At 48.1% G+C, this 17,582-nt stretch overlaps 1 protein-coding gene across 5 annotated transcripts in view; it reads right to left on the bottom strand.

Annotated features, from left to right (window-relative positions):
* TNIK (TRAF2 and NCK interacting kinase) overlaps positions 1–17,582 on the bottom strand; it is a 167,502-nt gene that overhangs the window by 5,936 nt on the left and 143,984 nt on the right. For 4 of the 5 annotated variants that reach the window (XR_012043487.1, XM_072868177.1, XM_072868176.1 and 1 more), the window contains 8 exons: positions 13,953–14,137; positions 10,629–10,755; positions 8,200–8,364; positions 4,586–4,700; positions 3,821–3,991; positions 3,378–3,521; positions 1,760–1,894; positions 1,399–1,499 (listed from right to left, as the gene is read on the bottom strand). Coding sequence is in view for 4 of the 5 variants with exons in the window: in XM_072868177.1 (XP_072724278.1) it covers positions 1,399–1,499; positions 1,760–1,894; positions 3,378–3,521; positions 3,821–3,991; positions 4,586–4,700; positions 8,200–8,364; positions 10,629–10,755; positions 13,953–14,137 (1,143 nt within the window). In the remaining variant the exon portion in view is untranslated. The remainder of the gene's footprint in view (positions 1–1,398; positions 1,500–1,759; positions 1,895–3,377; positions 3,522–3,820; positions 3,992–4,585; positions 4,701–8,199; positions 8,365–10,628; positions 10,756–13,952; positions 14,138–17,582) is intronic. The other variant, XM_072868179.1, reaches the window with a different exon arrangement.

Raw genomic sequence — 17,582 nt, 5'->3', positions numbered from 1 at the left:
TACCCACTTGCTCCAGCCATCCCAGCAGATAAGCGCTCACCCTTGCCAAGCACAGCTCTCTTCCCCCAGGAGCCCAAGGCTGGCCTGAGGATTTGGTCTCTAAAGGAAGGCGACAGCTCAATTTTATACGAGCGTGCGTACAGACAGTGCGCGGGGACCCCCCGATGCCGGTGCTGCTCAGGGTAACAAGATCAAAGTCTGCAGAGAGCTGCGACCACCCACCTCCCCTCTTGGCAGGGATCACCGCTCTGGTTTGGGCAGCTGAAATGAGTCAGATTAGCAAAGACCTACTTATCCCTGCTCAATCTAACCTGCTGGATGCAGGCTGGGACCAGCTCCCTGGCATAGACCGATCCAGGACAGACTACCTCTCCATGGCTTAGGTCCTCAGCAGGAGGGTGAAACACCCCCAGGGAGAAAAACAGGCTCCTGGCTCTCTGTGCAAGGACCACTCTGACTCCTGATGGGGAATCAGTGGGTGGTATTTCCCACCGTCCCAACAGATCCCTGCCTACAAGGCAAGGAAAGGATGCTCAGCCCCCCCAGACTGGAGGAGCAGCACCAGGAGCACTAACCAGCATCCTCGCCAGAGCCGGCGGAGGCTGGATCCCAGGCTCTTTTAATGCTGCTGAGCTCTCCGTGTCACGGAGCCCATTTATTCTGGCTTTTGTTCAGAAAAAGCAAATGTGACCTAATACTGAATAAGCCCATTTGTGCTGGAAGGATGCAAAATGCGATTACTCAGCATGAATGTCTCCAGAAGGCATTGCCCCTTGTGACTTGTCTCTGCACAGAGCTTAGGACGAAAAGTGCTTTAAAGTGCTAAGTACAAAATACCCGTTGGCAGGTTATAGAGGAGACAGGTCTCACTGAAGGAAACTGAGGTAGATGAAAAGAGAGAGAAAAAGAGAAAGAGAAAGAGTGGGTCATTCTCCTGGACTTTCTGTCTTGAAACAGAATCCACATTGCAGAAGGGGAGAGGACCTTGCAAAATAAGAATGGAAAATAATGCCAACCTGTTTTCATATGATATGTGAAAAATTAGTCGGAAGTTAAAAAAAAAAAAAAACAAAAAAAACCAAAACCCCAAACACCCCCAGCCTCGCCCCCCCACCCCCCCCCCCCAACCCCAACTCAGTTTTACTCATGGACATTTGGTCAGCTTTCTGCAAATTTCCCAAGTAAAGCCTGCCAGCACAAGCTAATATTAATGCTTAATTGCTAGCCATAAGCAGAGTGTATCCCATCTCTTCAGCCAAAATGTATCCCACCTCCCATGCCTGCCAGGCATCCCGAGGAGCGCAGCTACATAAGGAAGATGCTTTTCTGCTCTGCAGAGTACAGAAATCTCAGGTATTTACAATCACAGAGTGTATTTTGGTTAAAAGATAAACATACCTTAAATGCCATAAACTTGTGATATGGTTTAGGAGCCCAAGCGTAGATCTCTACAGCATTCTTTAAGGCAATCACCAAGAACTTGATTCTTTCATATTTCACTAAAATAAAAACAAAACCCATTTTAAAAACATTTACTTTCTTTCCAACAAGACTGAACAACTCATCTCCAGGAACAGTTTCTCAGGCTATCTGTTGGTTCTCATTTGGTGAAGTGTCCACCTAATACATACAGAGGAATAAGAAATTTCTTTGTGGCTGCGGTCTACCCATACCTTTAAGAGAAACTGGGAGGTCAGATCCAAGACTAGAGAACAAAAATGCATCCATCCAGACATTTTTTTCTGGAGAGGCCACTCACCGACTTTGTAGTGGATGCATCCCTCCAGGTCCCCGACCGTGATCCAGCCCTGCTTCTTCTCCACTTCAGGGTCGTTGTGTAAAATCCTGTTTCTCAGCCAGGAGAGATAGTACACGCGCAGCTTGTTCTTCTTTCCTGTTGGCAAAGGAAACTTCCCTGTCAGAGCAGTGCACGTGTGCACTGGAAATGCTGAGATTTCAGTGCTTATTTTCACTCACAAGATGATAAAATTAAAGTTCGTTTCACAATGAAGTTGAAAATAGTAATTCAGTCATTGTGGATTTTTTTTTTAATGGGGAAAAAGGTATGGAAAGCAGAGCCCAGACCTCTGTCTCCCAGGCTGCAGGTGGATGCCAGAGGAGCCAGGCTCTCGCTCACCGCAGGCTGGAAATGTTCTTCTTCCTATAAATCAGTGTTCACGGAGAGACAGTCGGGCACAGCGGGGCTGTGACCCCAGCTCTCTTACCACTCCACTACCTGCTTTCTTTCCCTCTCTTCTCCTTTACAACATTAATTCCACCCTGGAGCTGAGACACGAGCTCCTTGGTCTGCGACAGGCACCACCGTTTGCTGACGAGCCTGGTGCTGGGCTCTGCAATGCTGAGGATTTCTGCACGCCTCTTGGATGGCTGCGGTCTGGCTATAAACCTCCCCGCTGCTGCAAAGGCCCCGCTACAGGGACAGGACACAGCTCGCGCTGAGGCTGGTGGGAGAGCATCCAAACCATAAACCAGGGGCTCTGCCTGCTTGTGGGCTTCCACAAGTCCCCAGGGCTTGTCCCCAGCGCCGTCTCAGGGGCTGGTGCTCCCTGGGGAGTGCTACCCCCCCATTCATCTTCCACCCCTTCTTCCTACAGCTGTATCCCCAAAACCACAGGGGAGCTGCAGAGCAAGGTAGATAACGAAGCAGCATTTTTTAAGAGCCTTATCTGAATGGAGGGAGCAGGAATTTGCCGGCGAATGCAGAGTGAGCCCGGGGGGGTTTTGAACAACACAAAAGTAAAGAGAAGGATGATATCAAGCCATTTTCCTAACGAGCATTTCTCTTGCTGTCCTCTGTGAGCTTTGCGGGGCAGGCATCAGCAGGAGAAGGCTGTGCCCCTGCTCTGCCACCCGTGTGCTTCACGGCTGCTCTGCAGGGAGGATGCTGGGTGGTCTCCTGGGAGACTGGACTACAGAGTTTTTGCCTTTTTGCCAGAAATCACCCCATGAGCCTGATTTGAGAGCTCCGGAGCTCCTGGCTGAACCCAGGGACAGTGACAAGCCCGTGGCCCTCACGATGCCTTGGCTAGAGGCAAACAGACCCAAAAGCAGAGCTCACTGCCCCCTCAAACCGTGACTACCCACCTTGCTGGGGTATCTGCCTGTATCCTGCACCTTCCCTTCCCTGCTAAAGGAGGATGGAGTGTTGCAGATGAAGTGGAGCCAGCCGGTGATGGGAGCAAATTACTCTCGGAGGCATTCTTACAGATCTAACGCCTTTGATTCTGGAATAAACCACCTCCAACCTCCCCTGGCAGCTTCCCTCTGACAGCGGTGGGCAGGCTTTGTCTAAGCTGGAACCGCTCAAGAATACGGCCAAGAAAGTTAACAACAGGGTGAGAGCACAAGAGGCGTACCTGATATTGTCACGAGGACGTTAAGACCCTCGAGTACGTCCATCTGTTGAAATCGCCGTCTGTTGATCAGGTTGTAGACCTTCCCTTGTCCGCTTCGATCCAGCAGCATCAGGCCATTTTCTGTGCCCACCAGCAGATTCACACCTGATGAGGAGAGGGCAATGGGCACCGGGAGCCATGGTTGCTCCCAAGGATGACAACACCCCGAGCTCGTCTCTGCTACCACCGAGAGAGTGCCTGATCCCAGCTAAGGCTGTGATCTTCCCATGAACATGAAGAGTCACTCTTACAGCGCAGAGACTCAGGGCCATTAGCCTTGCCCGGGATGGAGACGGGGACAACCAGAGGCAGGGGCTTGGTTCTGCGATGACACATTCCCGTTTCATCGCCAGCCACATGCTCTGGAGAGCTTTGCTGAGGGCACGGCGTGCTAAGGGGCTTACCCCATAAAGCAGCACAGAGTATCTCCGAGTTGAAGCGTTTCTTGTATTTCCGGATCTCCGGGGTGTCACTGTGGGGACGGATGTTGGTGGGGTTGACGTTCACCACTGAGATCTTCCGGGCTTCGTTCAGCTTGGCCTGCTCCTGTCTGAGCAGCTCGCTGGTGAAGAGGGCTTGCAAGGAAACACAACAAAACAGTGAGGTGTGATGGATTAATTGTATGTACCTCTCCTCTCAGGTTTTTTTGGAATAGGAAGACAATACTTGGTTTATTTTCTGATGTCATCACTACGTTACGAGCTATTAGTTTGAAGAGGGATCATCAGGATTTTCTCATGGGTTGGAACCACCACCAAACTCGTCAGCAGGTGATGTTCCCAGACCTCCAGCCCTGCCTACCGAGCTGACCAGCACTATTCGCTGCCCACCTGCCCACATCCAGCCATGTTCAATGACTTCTGAGGAACTGCCAGCTTTTGGAACAATTACTACCTCCCAGTTCTGCCAGGAACATTTCTCCTGGCTGCCCAGGCAGACGGGCGGGTGGATTTTTGCTGTTCCCTGTTTTCTCCTGGACCTTTCTGGTGGCATTTCACTGGTGGGGGAGAAGAAGTTGGATGGAAACTGGAGAGCACAAGGATGCAGACATGAGCAATGTTTGGACAAGAGTAAGTGAAACGTAGAAGAGGTTCAGTGGGGTCATTCAGGCTCCACAACCTGGTTTCCACGAGGCCCTCCCCTCTCAAACTGGCCCCACTGCCTCCTACCAGTAGCAGATGACTCTTCATCCTCATCTTCATCTTCATCAGTAGGTGAGGTCTGATACACTCTGGTGTCCACAAAGGGGGTGAAAGAGGCTTTGGTGCTACTTCCCATACCATACTGGAAAACAAACAGCGAAAAGAGAGCTCAGAGCACTGAAATAACAATAATTTTGTGTATGTGTGTATATATAAGACTTTCTAATTAGCAGACCCAGTGCCTGACCCTGTGGTGCCCTTTTCAAGCCCCCTGTGAACATTTGCTCCTCCTCCCCCATAACTAATCAGGAAAAACATTAGATTGGATTTGTGAATGTCCATGAGCAACAGAAAACGAGAGGAGCGGGGCCTGGCTCTGCTCTCTTCTTGCAGGCAGAAGCACAGCACAGCCACAAGACCTGTTAGCGGAGAAGCCGCAGGGCCAGAGGCAAAAGTCAATGCAGGTAAAAACCAACTTGTCTGCATGTAACACCTGCCTTAAAAGCCTGCTCTGGGATGTCAGGCAGGCGAGAGTTTGCTTTTCCCACTCTCCCACCTTGCAGCCAAGGCTGGCAGGACAGCGCTGGGAGCAGCGCTGGTTGGCATGGGGCAGCTGACATGGACCAGCGACCACCAGAGTAATTCAGAGCTGGAAAAGGTGGGACTGTTGCTTTCCTTGTGCCAAAGCCAAACGCTAACTAGCACAGTCTGAGCAAAGATTTTATTTCAACAGGTCATGGAAATCTGGTTTAGGACCTGTAAATCACAGGCAGGAGAGCTCATACAGCCATAATGCCGCTTTTGCTGCCCGTTATCTAGGGGTTTGCAGGGCTAAGCCCAAAACATTGATGCCCCTGGGAAAGTGGGAAAAGTCAGCTCTTCAGCAAAATGCCTATTTTTCATTCTGCTGGGCTGTTATTGCTATCACACCTATCACTGCGGCAGGACCTAGCAATGCCCCTCAGCACACCTGGCTGCTCCGGTTTTGGGAGGATCTGAAATGCTGGAGATGGGGAAGGCTTCGGGTGGGCTATGCGATGCTTTAGGGAGAGCTTTTGAACAGGGGGTGTTTGAAAATGCCTCAGATACTCAGGCTCATCAGAAGATGGCATCCCCCAAATTGCTCCATCCCCCCAAAGCCTGGTCTTCAGCACACCTCACTGGGACATCATGTACAGGTTGCCTGCAATTTCAATAAAGTGTTTTAAATTGTCTACAGCATTTCAGGTGGGACTGAAGAAAGGGCCATTTCCAAGCTAATAAAACATAACCTGAAGGTATCGCAGGGAATGTCAGAGCCAATAGCTTGCCAAAGGAATTTGGAGAGGAACAAACTCGCAACATCGCGTTGCTTTCTTTTTAAAGCCATTGCTTTATTAGGACAGAAAACGGGGCTAAGACCTTCTCCCAGGCAAAAGAAAATCTTTGCCTTGAGAATCAAAGTGACGTGGTTTTTCCCCCTTCATTGAGCAGCTTATTTTTCCTACTCCAGTACTTCCCCAGGATATGCTTTATGTATGACCTCCGTTAAGAGCTGTAACAGCAGCAAAACCCAAGTCCTTCTTGCAGCAACAGTATCGCTCACGTTTTTCTTCCTTGGGACATTTTCCTTCCCTGAAATACATCTTCCTCAGCCTTCACATCACCGAGTCACCAGAGTCCAGGCTGCTCCCTGTGCCCAACGCCGCTGCCGCAGCCCCTTGATGCACAACTGCCACAGGGACAAGCCCGTGCCGCGGGGAACACGTGCCGTGGGGAACACCACCGCCCCAGCACATCCGAAGCGAAATTCGGCTGGGCTCGTGCCTGTCCTCCGGCAGGTGACAAAAAGGTTCAGCAGCAAAAACTTTCCAAGCGTTTTGGGGCTGGCATCCATGGATGAGCCGGCATCCATGCCCTGTGCCTGCCAAAGCCACGCTGCACATCCCGCTTCCCTCCCGTCTCTACGTCCCTGACAGCCCGCCTGTTTCCATAGAAATGGGATGGATTTCCAAAAAGTACATGGTAACCGAGACCCATGGAAGGAGTTAACAGCCTGCAGCAGGGAAGGCTGCAGGAACAGATATCACATTTACATACACAGTATGCCATGATATTTGTGTGTGCATGCAAGATAAACTCGCTACTTTGTGCTTCTTTCATAGCCAAGAAACACATTTTTTTCCTGCACTGGATGTCTTTTCTGTAAAGCACCAACAATTCAAGGAGGGGAAAAATTCAGTATTTACAGGGATGCTTTCCAGCTGAGAACCAGGTGCTTTCCAACAAATGCATTATGAAGAAACCCCTCATTCCAACGCACCGAGCATTTTTTTTCTTTGCTCAGATTCAGCTATTCTCCTAAGAAGCCGGCATTGTAATAACTTCCAAGTCCCTTATTTAAATATTAAGACCTCATCTTCCTCCAGGTCCTGTTCAACTGCCTATAAACCTCCATGGTGGCCTACGGAGACAGCATCAAGCTGCAGGATGAGGTTGTGCTTGCTCCCTTCTTTTTGCTCACAGCACCATGAGTCACCTGGAAGCCTGTGAACTAAATCCCCAAGTTTCCACTTACACCCACTCCCAGCTCAGTCAGCCCTAAAAATGCAGTTTTAGAAATGGAAAAGATTTTCTTGGTTGGTGTTCTATAAATGAATATATTTAAACCCAATCCTTGCGTACTGTCTGCCTGCGTTTAAGCAGCCCCAGGATGACCGTGGAAGGTGTTAATTTCAGGATCAACTCTCTCATCACCGCTTTTAAAGGCAACGAGGAAACGGATAAAACCTCGAGGTCAAGTCACGCACCATCTGTTCTTACGTTTTATCAATGCCCAATTCCAAGCAATTTCTATTTTTATACTGCTAGTAAAAGTAAACCGTAAAATAAGTACATCATTTCCATGAAAGAGAATATGATAACAGAACTTTTGATGTCTAACCAACAAAATGAAAAGAAAAAATTAAATAAAATAGCTTATTTAGCACCAAATGGGTTGATTTTTCACGGGAAAAGAGAACCGTGCCTGGTTCCCACAGCTGGTGATGGTAAGCAAGAAACACCACTTCCCTTGTCTTAGGTGTCACATCTTGTACTTTCTAGGACTTTTCACACCTTATACAATGTTCATGTTCAATCATGTCCCTGTAGAACAGCTACCAGGGAGAAATACTTTGCCAGAACTGGAAACATACAATTTTAAAGGTGTGCAGATTTTTGCTAGTCTGAAGAACTATCCAGAATTGTGTTGACTTTGGTTTTTGCTAACCTTTTGAGTCACGTTAAGTATCAGAGATCGCATAGGTGGAAGCTGTTGGAGTTAATGGATCTCTGGCTCTCATAATTTTCTCGTATTTCCAAGTGCAAAAAAAACCCCAACTGGGGACTTTCACATCAGCTGGCAGCATTCAAGCCATCACCACCAAAACTCCAGCTGGTGGGCTTGAGAGAAGACCTAATATAAATTTCTACCATCAGCCATAGCAATAACCCATCAGATTCCCTTCTATTTCCACTACACTCACCCACATGGACCAGAAACAGAGAGAGAAGAGCCAAGAAAGCCAGGGAGGAAAGCAGGAAAGCCCCTTCATGGGGCAGAGATGTTAATACTTGTTTAAAGCGATGCAAAGGAGAAAGAGGAGCCCCCCACCACCTACTTCAGGCACCGAGTCCATGTCCTGTGCATGCGTGGAGACTCGCCCCAGGGCCTCGGTCGGCGTGCCCGCAGGCGAGTGGCTTTGCTGCACCAGGTCAGGTAGATTGATGTGACCTGCAAAGCCATTGCTGGCTGCGTGGCCAGAACGCTTTTTTTCACCAGAGGTCTGCAGAGACACAAGGCATGAGGAAGAAAGAGAAGGGGGGGAAAAAAAGAGGAAAAAGAAGAGAAAAAAACCCAAACAAAACAAAGTCGTTGGCAGTCCCCCAGTTCCCAGAGCAAGCGCAGGAGAAGGACCCTCTCTGTTTCCATCCCCATGCAATCTGGCAAGCAGCAAACCAACCCCCCACCCCAGGAGAAATAAAGACAGGATTAATCACAAAGTCAATACAGAGTCATTAGCCACGTTACAGCGAGAGAAGCCTGATCACCGTCATTTTGAGACAAGGAACGTAGGGCAGATTCTGCTCTTGCCACCATGGGTGCAAAGCCCATGGCCAGCTCTCCTCCCACGCAGACACCGGCCACGGTGACAGCAGAATCTGACCCCTCGATCAGCATTAGCCTTACGGCTTTGCACAGCTACGGCAGCGAGTAGCCTGACTGCAAATGCCAACACAGCCCCCGTCGCATGTTTCTGTAACCCAAAACAGCAGTGAACAGTGGCGGCATCGGCAGAATGACTGGCATCTTGCTCTGTGCACAAGGTTGTCAGGGCTTCCCCAGGGTTCCCCTTTCTCTCCATCCCCACCTTGTGCAAGACAGTTGTTGGGAAGTTTTCCCCTCCCCTGCCTATCGTTTTGAGATATTTGCCATTTTGATGAATCCCACCTACCTGGAGCACATCAATGAGATCATTACAGAGACTTGCCCATTTACTGGGATTAGTGGAAAACTCCCTCTGAACAGACTCACCAAGTTTCTGACCAGTCCTGAGAACATTTATCTTTTGCTCACTCATTACCATCACCTTCAACCACCTTGCTGTCCCACCAAAGAGCGAAAAGCCCTTTGCCCAAAGCCCACTGAGTCCGTCCTCCGATGGCTGCAGCAGTGGTGGGGAGCAAACAGTAAGCACCCAGCACGAGGCTGCAGTTTGGGTTTCTTATCACGCTCCCTCCTCCCAAAAGGGTTTCCCAGCTGCTTGTCTCACCCGTGGCTTTTAAACCCTTTTGCGTCACTGTTTTGTCAAACAGCCTTGCTGGTGTAGCATGTGTTTTGCAGTTGAGATGCTTAACACCAAGCTCATTTCAGAAATGGCTGCCTGTTACAGCAGTGACTTGTTCTCCTGCTCAGCCGCATCACCATCCCTGCTACAAGGATGCGCAGAGGGCTGCCCGGGCTGCGGGGATCCGTGCTCTGAACAGCTCCACGCCAGTGAGGGGTTAGGTGGGCTGTGCATTGCTGCCCAGCTCCAAAACTCACAGAAGAAGGCAGAAAATAAGTTGCGCCTTCTTTTGCTAACTCCTTCCTTTCTTTCAAAGTTGCGTTCATTTTTTTTCCCTTCATACATGAATATTTTATATAAATGGAACTGAGAATTAAAATGCTGCTCAAGCCTAGTCTGCATTTGATCTAAACATTCCTCCTTTATGATTGCTGACTCCAACCTCCCCTCCCTCCTTCTCTCCCATCCACCTCCTTTACATGCCAGCAGGAGAGCGTCTCCCTTGTTTTACTAACTGCCAGAGCCTCCTGCCCCCTCAGCCAGGAGATCTGCTACCCATCTGCATTTCCAGCAGCATCACCAGCATGTTCTAGCAACTGGGAAACCGAGAAACACTGGGGGAGATCTTCCACAGCCAACCGAACGTGTCTCCTCTGCCTCACTCCTGCAGTACCATCCATTAGGGTTGCTCCCACTGCAGCCTTACCTCCACGACGCCGGAGCCGGGGATGGAGGCTCGCATCCGTGTGGGATGCCCAGTGCCCCCCAAAGCCGGCTTGCTGGGCAAGTGCAGGATGGCTGGCTGGTGGGGAGGGGGGCTTGGCTGTCCCAGAGCAGGACCAGCCCCTGGTAAAAGCCTTCAAATGCTCTACAAACACCGCACGGCTCTGACAGTTACACAGTGGCAAAGGTTGGGAAGAAGAGGGGAAACTTTGGGCCAGGTTCCCAAGTGAAGGAACTAAACGCCGTAAACTGAAGATAACTTCTGTTGCCTGGAGTTATTGTGGGATTACAGTAGAGTCATTTGTATGAGCATCCTCCCCGCCGTGCCCTGGCATTACTATTCACTGCTGTTTGTAGTTCTGAGAAACATTTGCACTTGTCACATTTGCTCTGAGTGTAAATTGTATTAATGAGAGTGCTAACGAGCACAATTTACTCAGTCATTTTGTGTTCCGGACACACAGCACTGTTAGTTTTTGTGCTTACATGGGCAAAACCTCCTGAAGATGCTCCATGGAAATATTTGTTTTACAACTTACCTCCCTCACCATTAAAGTCCCTTCCCTTGAAATATTGCTAAACGTATCTGCATGGGAAGTCTCTAGCCCGTGGGTTGTCACCATTCCCAGGTTGTACGGCTCATTGCTTCCAGGAATTCCTGTTGGTCTGAGGACAGAACGGAAAAGCATTAATGATGAATATTTCCTTTGCTAAACTAGATGAAAAATCCTCTAATACAGTACTATTTCAATAAGGGTAAGGCTTTATATCTCACAGGAAGAAAAATTAGAAAATATATCCACTTAAATGTACAGGGAAATTATTTATGTTGTCACAAATACAGCAGCAGGGTCAGGTTGATACACCACAGATAGAGCACGGAGACCAAAGAGAAGGGCCTTTCTCGTCCCAAGGTGCCCTGAGAGGAGCACTGCCGAACAGGTAATGAGGAGTTGCAGTCCCGCTCATCATTTTTTCTACTTAAGAAAATAAAAAATTTCATTCCCTTTATTCCCCATCTCAACCCCTGAAAAGGGGACAGTGCATCAGAGCATCTGATGACAAAAGACAACAGGGGAGGGGATAGGGTTTGGAGGAGGTGCAGGCAGGAGTACAGGTTATGTCCTGTAGCTCTCTGCTGTTTCCCAGGTGAAAATGTAGCCCTAACCCATGATTTTGCCTTGAGTCTATTTCTGTGCTCCTACGTCAAGAAAGAGACTGGAATTTATTCTCAAACACATTAAATATTAGGACTGCCTGAGAGTGGATGTCGCAGGTGGTGAGGAGCCACCGTTACTTTATTATTACGTTCTTAGCAGACCAGCTGCTTAAATATAATTCCAGCGAATCCAAAAGCAAATGACAAAGTGCGTGTGGATTACCCAGCTCTGCCTGTGCGCCAGAAAAATGTCAATGGTGGTTATGAAGATGTTGCTGATGAGACCTGTTGCTTTGCACTTAAAAGCCACACAGACTGGTTGCTTTCCATCAATATGAAGTAATTCACTCTTTAACACTCTTTAACATGTCATCCCCATGCACACCTACCTGTCAACGCCCAGAGGCTCACAAGGGAGCCTGGCAATGTGAAAAGCCAGAACAAGCTTGCATTAATCAAGGGGGTTACTGGTCCAACGCGAGATGTGAGCCCCAGGGACCCCAAGGTGGGACTGGCTCGATGATGGGTCCTTGCCTGCATCGTACCAAACGTACGACTGGACAGGCATCACCAAAGCACTCCAAACAACAGCATGCCATACTTCTGACGTACCTTTCACATGAGGGCTCACACCTCCTTCCTACCATTAGCGTTTCAACACCGCCAAAGGATGGGAAAATGACACAATTATTCCAGTTTTAGAAATAAGAAACCAGAGGCAAAGGAGGTTGTGTTAATTGTAAGACCATACAGCGAGTGAATGAATGGCTGTGGTAGCCCCAAGGTCCCAAATTTCATTGTCACCCTGCAAGAAATCCCTGGACAATAAGCAAGAGCTGGGCTTGTACAGCCCAGAGAAGAGGGAGGTGAAGGGAGTCATCATAGTCCTCAGATGTAGAAAAGGTATCTGTAGAGATGGTAGGAGTAAATGGTTCCTCCTGTCCACTGGGACACAAAGCTTGGGCTTGTCCCACAGCAGGAGAGACCTGGACAGAGGTGGAATGAAGAGCAGCCCAGTGCTCAGGGAGGATGCCCAGGGAAGTTTAAAATTGGATTATACAAAGATCACTCGGAAGGTGCAGGGGAAGAAGAGATGATCTCTCTCGGCCCCATTTTCTAATGGAAAAACACTGAACATAGGAAAAACAAAGCTTTGATAGAAAAATGCCCAACTACATCTGGTCTGAACTTGAGTTAAGGTTCCTTTTGTGAAATAAGGGTGTAAGGCCAAGCATTCGCTTTCTTCTTCCCCAGACACACAGCAGCGCAGCCATGCCTGCAGATACCCATGAAGGCTTAGACAGGGACAGAGCTCCTGCCACCTCACTGGTTTGCACCTCAAGGTTCAGTCTCGGGGGCACGTTCATGGACAGGACGTTACGGAGCAAGCAGCGTTCGGCTGGCAGTGGGTTTGGGGCATCCATCTCACCGCCATGCCTGTCGTCCGACACTTCTGACTGCAAAGCATTCAGTGAGATATGTTATCCACTGAAAAGTGCTGTGTCCAACACAAGGTGTTTGGTGGAAGGATGTCAGCACAGATTAACCACTCCTGATTAAACTCCCCTTCTGCGAGCAGCCTGAGGCTGCTTCTTGCACGCGTGACTGCCAATCCAACTGCTGCGTATTCATAGCCATCCCTCCATCTCCTGACTTTCTCCAACAAATTCCAAGAGCTCTGATTTGTCTTCTTCTGCTGGAAGGAAGCTCCAACCCAGGAGCTTGGCACTCTGCATAACATGGACCCCCCGTGTCTCCTTCCCACCCGGAGGGCTTCCCTGCTGCTCCACACCCCACCACGATGAAGCCAGGTACACCTGTATCGACTAATAATTCATTTAGCAGGAAGAATGGAAATGAACTGATTAAAATGCAAATAATCTCCTAACGCCTTCCCACAACTCCTCTGCGAATTCAAAGGGGCAGGAGTGAGACCCCACTGCCAGGCGGAGAGCCCCAGAAACGCCCCTGCAATGCTAGTGCTGCAAAGCCCTGGGTAGGGAGCCTGGGTAGGGATGCTCCACGAGCTCACTCTGCATGATGACAGCTGTTTTCTGTGTGTTGAAGCTATGCTGCCCTCCTCCCTCACCTAGAGATATTCAAAAGTACAAGTGTCCCATGATTTATAATGGGGACGCAATAGTATAGTCTGCTGACTTTTTAGTTTCAACGTTTTAGCCCACCACGTTTTGCTGCCTGCACAGTGACTGAGCCAAGGGCAAAAATCAAAGACAAAGATTCGGGATTATTATCCTGGCTCTAACAGTTGGCACTGGGCAGGCCACCAAGTACTGTGCTTCTGCATGGCTTGATTTGGGGCAAGACCAGGCTCAAGAGCAGGAAGAGCAGAGCTTTAACACGCCAACCCTGTGGGCAGGACCCACGGTGTGGATGAAGTCAGGCACATCCACTCTGCCCAAAAACCCACCTTGCTCGTCAGCAGGAACAGGTCCATCAGCTTGGAATCCAAGTTCACTGAATGTGCAGTGGAAATAATTCAGTTTTCCCCACTAAATATCTCTAGTTTGGACCAGGAAAAAGACCCATTGGAGTAAATTATCCCTTGCAACCATGTCGCCGTTCCCAGTGCCAGCCACCAAACACCGACGCGCTTTGGACACGTCCCGTATCACAGCTATGGCTCCTCCAGACCGTGACACACCGCGCTTTCATGGTTTGCCCCCCAAAAGGAATTGCTTCTTACATAAGCCGTGGGATGTCACTGACAGGCACGGTCCCATCATGCGTCTCGTTTTCCCCATCCTCCTCCTCCTCCTCGCTGCTTTCCGACTCCTCGCTGGAGGAGGAGTAGTCCGTCACCTTCTTCAGGGGCCGATTGGTTTCTTCGATGCGCAGCTCCCTCAACTCTTTGGCTAAGGCCGTCAGATCCTAAAGGGGATGGGGGCGAGAAAACAAGAAAGCGATGGTGATTATATTTAAAGCGAGGAGACTGTCACATACATTTCTTCAAAAGCCAATGCTAACAGCACGAGCAACAAGAAATAGCTTTACAGAGTCGTTACAAACATGAGACGAACATAAGACAATGTTTGTAGCATGTAGCATTTATTAAACAAAACAAAACTGATTTACGCTCACTGAAAAATCAATAGCCAACTTCTTCTTTTTCTGTTTGGAACGTGTATGTGCATATATATACACACACTTATATGTATATACACGACAAAATTATATTTGTTGGAAAAGGTGAAGTTCAGTCACCATCATAGTAAACTGGAAAACAAAGTCACTTCAAAGATTGGCTCAGAGAATTTCTCCTGCAGGGCTTTCTCTTCTTTCAAACTTCTCAAAGAGACCCCGTAATTGTATTTATTCTGTAATAAATGCATCTGGGAAGGAAGCAATGACAGCATCTCCCATGGAGTGGTGCAATCCCCACGTCAAGAGCTGCTTCCGTGGTGAGCCTCCGCCGTCGGGCGGCTGCCGAGGAGGAGCACGAGGAGAAGCGCCCAGCTCAGCCAGACTTTGGAGCCACAGCTCTGAGTCAGCCACACGATCACAAAAAAAAATAAAATCCCTCAGCGGGACCCATTAAGCACTCTATGTGAAATGTGGCAGCCTACAAGCTAAGGGCAAAAAAAAAAAAAAAAAAGCCTTGAAACAAGAAAAAAAGATAGGAGCAGTCCCAAAGCCTAGTAATAATTTTTCAGTTTACCATGACTTTGATGAGGCCTCAGACCCGACAGTCATATAAAATAGACACTGCTATTTCAAAACAAGGAACATGGCAGGCACCGTGTAGAAAAGAGACTTTTTGTTATCTTACATGCTTTTATAGCAATGCAGGGGGAAGCAGTAGGGCAGAAAAGCATGAGAGCTCGAATTAGAATGGGTTAGAGAACTCTGTTGCACAAGACATGCACATGACGAACAAAGCATCGCAATTGTCAGTCTTACCATTTCTCCCTATATTAGTGACCGAGGTAGGCATCAGTGCATTCGGTCAGAGATAAAGGATTAGGGAGAAAGAAACTTAAATTCCACAATTGTCTTACGGCCATACTCTCATTTACTGCATTTCCAGTTTACCGTTCCAGCAGGGCGACTACGGCAATATTAATTACGGTTGCAAAGGGAGCTCTTAAAATCTATCCCGTCGACACGTGAAGAGAACGATGGAAAACTTCTATGGCTGAGATGCAAACCCAGTTTATATTTTTAATCGTGAAGCAGGAATATTTTGCAAGCAATTTGTAATTCGGTTATTGGGACCCACACCTCCCGGCGGGCTCCCATGGGTGGACAGCCGCACATTCTGCTCCCAGGTCTGCCCTGCCTGCCCTGCCCGGCCTCTGACGTAGAGCAGAGGCTCCCATGGACACCAGAGGGCTTTGCATCAGACCCGTAAATATCAGCTTTCCAAAAAAAGCTAGTTTTTTACCAAAAGAATCAATCCCTGCTTCCCAGCAGGTACCTCTGATGGGTATTACATATCCCTCTCCAAATCCAAATGCTCTCCGTACCTTTAAAGAAAGGCTCTTTAGCCTGGTTAAAGAGAGAATGTGGTATTACAAGAGTTTATTTTCAACGACAACATATTTGGGATTGAAATGCAGTCAAATCTGCAGTCATGACAACAAATTATTTTAATTAGTGCTGCAGCAGCTTCTATGATATGATTGTTTCTTTTCCTAAGTAAGACTCAATGAAAATTTGAACAGCTTAACAATGCTTTCCATTTAGAGTATAAAATACACTCTTTATTGAGCACTTGCCTTTGAGTTGGATTAGAGCTTTCTCGACTTTAAAAAGGGCTTTAGGACTGCGTAAGAGCCTCTTAAAATTGCAGCTGAAATTCCTGCAGTGCAGGACTAGCACTAAACCCTTCTCTATCACAGCGAGGGACCGTGAAAATTACTTCTTTTTTGCACCTTCCATTTCTAACGTGCTTCAAGGCACCCTATCAGCCTTCTTTGGTCATCACTAGAAGATAGTCAAGTATTTTAAAAATCAGCTTAATTAGTTTTTAGTAACTAATTTGGAAGTTATAACAGCCATAATGATCCCAGACAATATCATCAGATAACTCGTATTTCCTAGTTAAAGCTTTGCCTCGGGATGGTTAATTCTTTGATGTTATCATTTTGTCTAAGTAATGAGCACTTTGTAGGATTAAACGGCTTCACTGAGTTGCTCTTGGACCAAAAACAATCTGACAACTAGAAAGAAAGTGCTCTGTAGTTCCACGTGTGTTTGAAATGTTATTACTGAGGGTGACATAATACTTAAGTTAGCAGTATCACTGCTCTTTAATTACTTTTAATTACAAAGACTTCTTGAGATTTAATATTTGCTGGAATCAAGTCAGATTGGTTTCCAAAATCACATAGCTCATTGAACTTGAATTCAGCACACACACGCTGCCTCTATTTAGACACTGATTTATGTGCTTTTTCCTTAACAAAAGCACCTCATTAAACAAAATGCATTGCTCATGTTTTATCTGAGAGTACAACTTAACTACCCAGCACATCTTCCTTCTTTCAGATCTTCTATTTTTAGAGGAAAGAGGCTGCAGGAGAGGCTGCCGATACTGGTGCTTTCCCTTACAGCCCCGCAGTTACCAGTATGAACAGTGTGTGCCCAGCAATGCATGTGTGAGGCAAGTTAAATGCTAAATCAGGAATGTTTGGTCTCTTCCCATGAACATTTAAACATTCACCACCACCAGATGCACACACTTTAAAAATATTATCATATGGTGAAAAAGGGGTAATTCAGGACTTATTTTTTTAAGAGGATGGATGAAGACTAGCATTGCCCATCAACATCCAAGACGGCTCCGTTGACTCTGGCTTTACAGCTGATGGTCTGGTCCATGAGAATGAATTACCCATTGTATTCGACTACTCTGTTTTCCTTTATTTGCCAAGCACCTTCGTTCAAATTAGGCTTAAAACGCATTTCAAATAGCGCTCGATGGCCCCACTGAAATCAGTGGGTGGCTGGGGGCTGCAGCTGAGAGCAGAATGTGGTGAGCGGTGCAGGCTGCCTGGACCACCTCCACCGGCACGAGAAACCTCCGCTCTCGCTCCTTCTCTTTCAAGTACGCCGAACAACGGCAGCACCCTTTGCTCCGCGCATGAAGTTGGGGTGCTTCTTGCCACAGCCTCCATGCAAGTGGTCTGGCCAGCGGGTTTCAGGCAGCCCACGGCTGAGCAGAACACACCGGCAGCGCCGCTCCCCTCCCCGCGGGCAGGCTCCCTACGCCGAAACGCAATCGTTCTGTCTCCCATCTGACCCAAGATTGTATCGCCACCTTTTTCAATGTCAGCACCAAGAAAACCCGGTTCGGTATTAAGCACTAACTAGT

Source organism: Ciconia boyciana, chromosome 7, assembly GCF_034638445.1.
Source record: "Ciconia boyciana chromosome 7, ASM3463844v1, whole genome shotgun sequence".
Classification (NCBI taxonomy): Eukaryota; Metazoa; Chordata; class Aves; order Ciconiiformes; family Ciconiidae; genus Ciconia; species Ciconia boyciana.
Note: the sequence above shows the minus strand (reverse complement) of the source record. Positions and strands in the feature narration are given on the sequence as shown.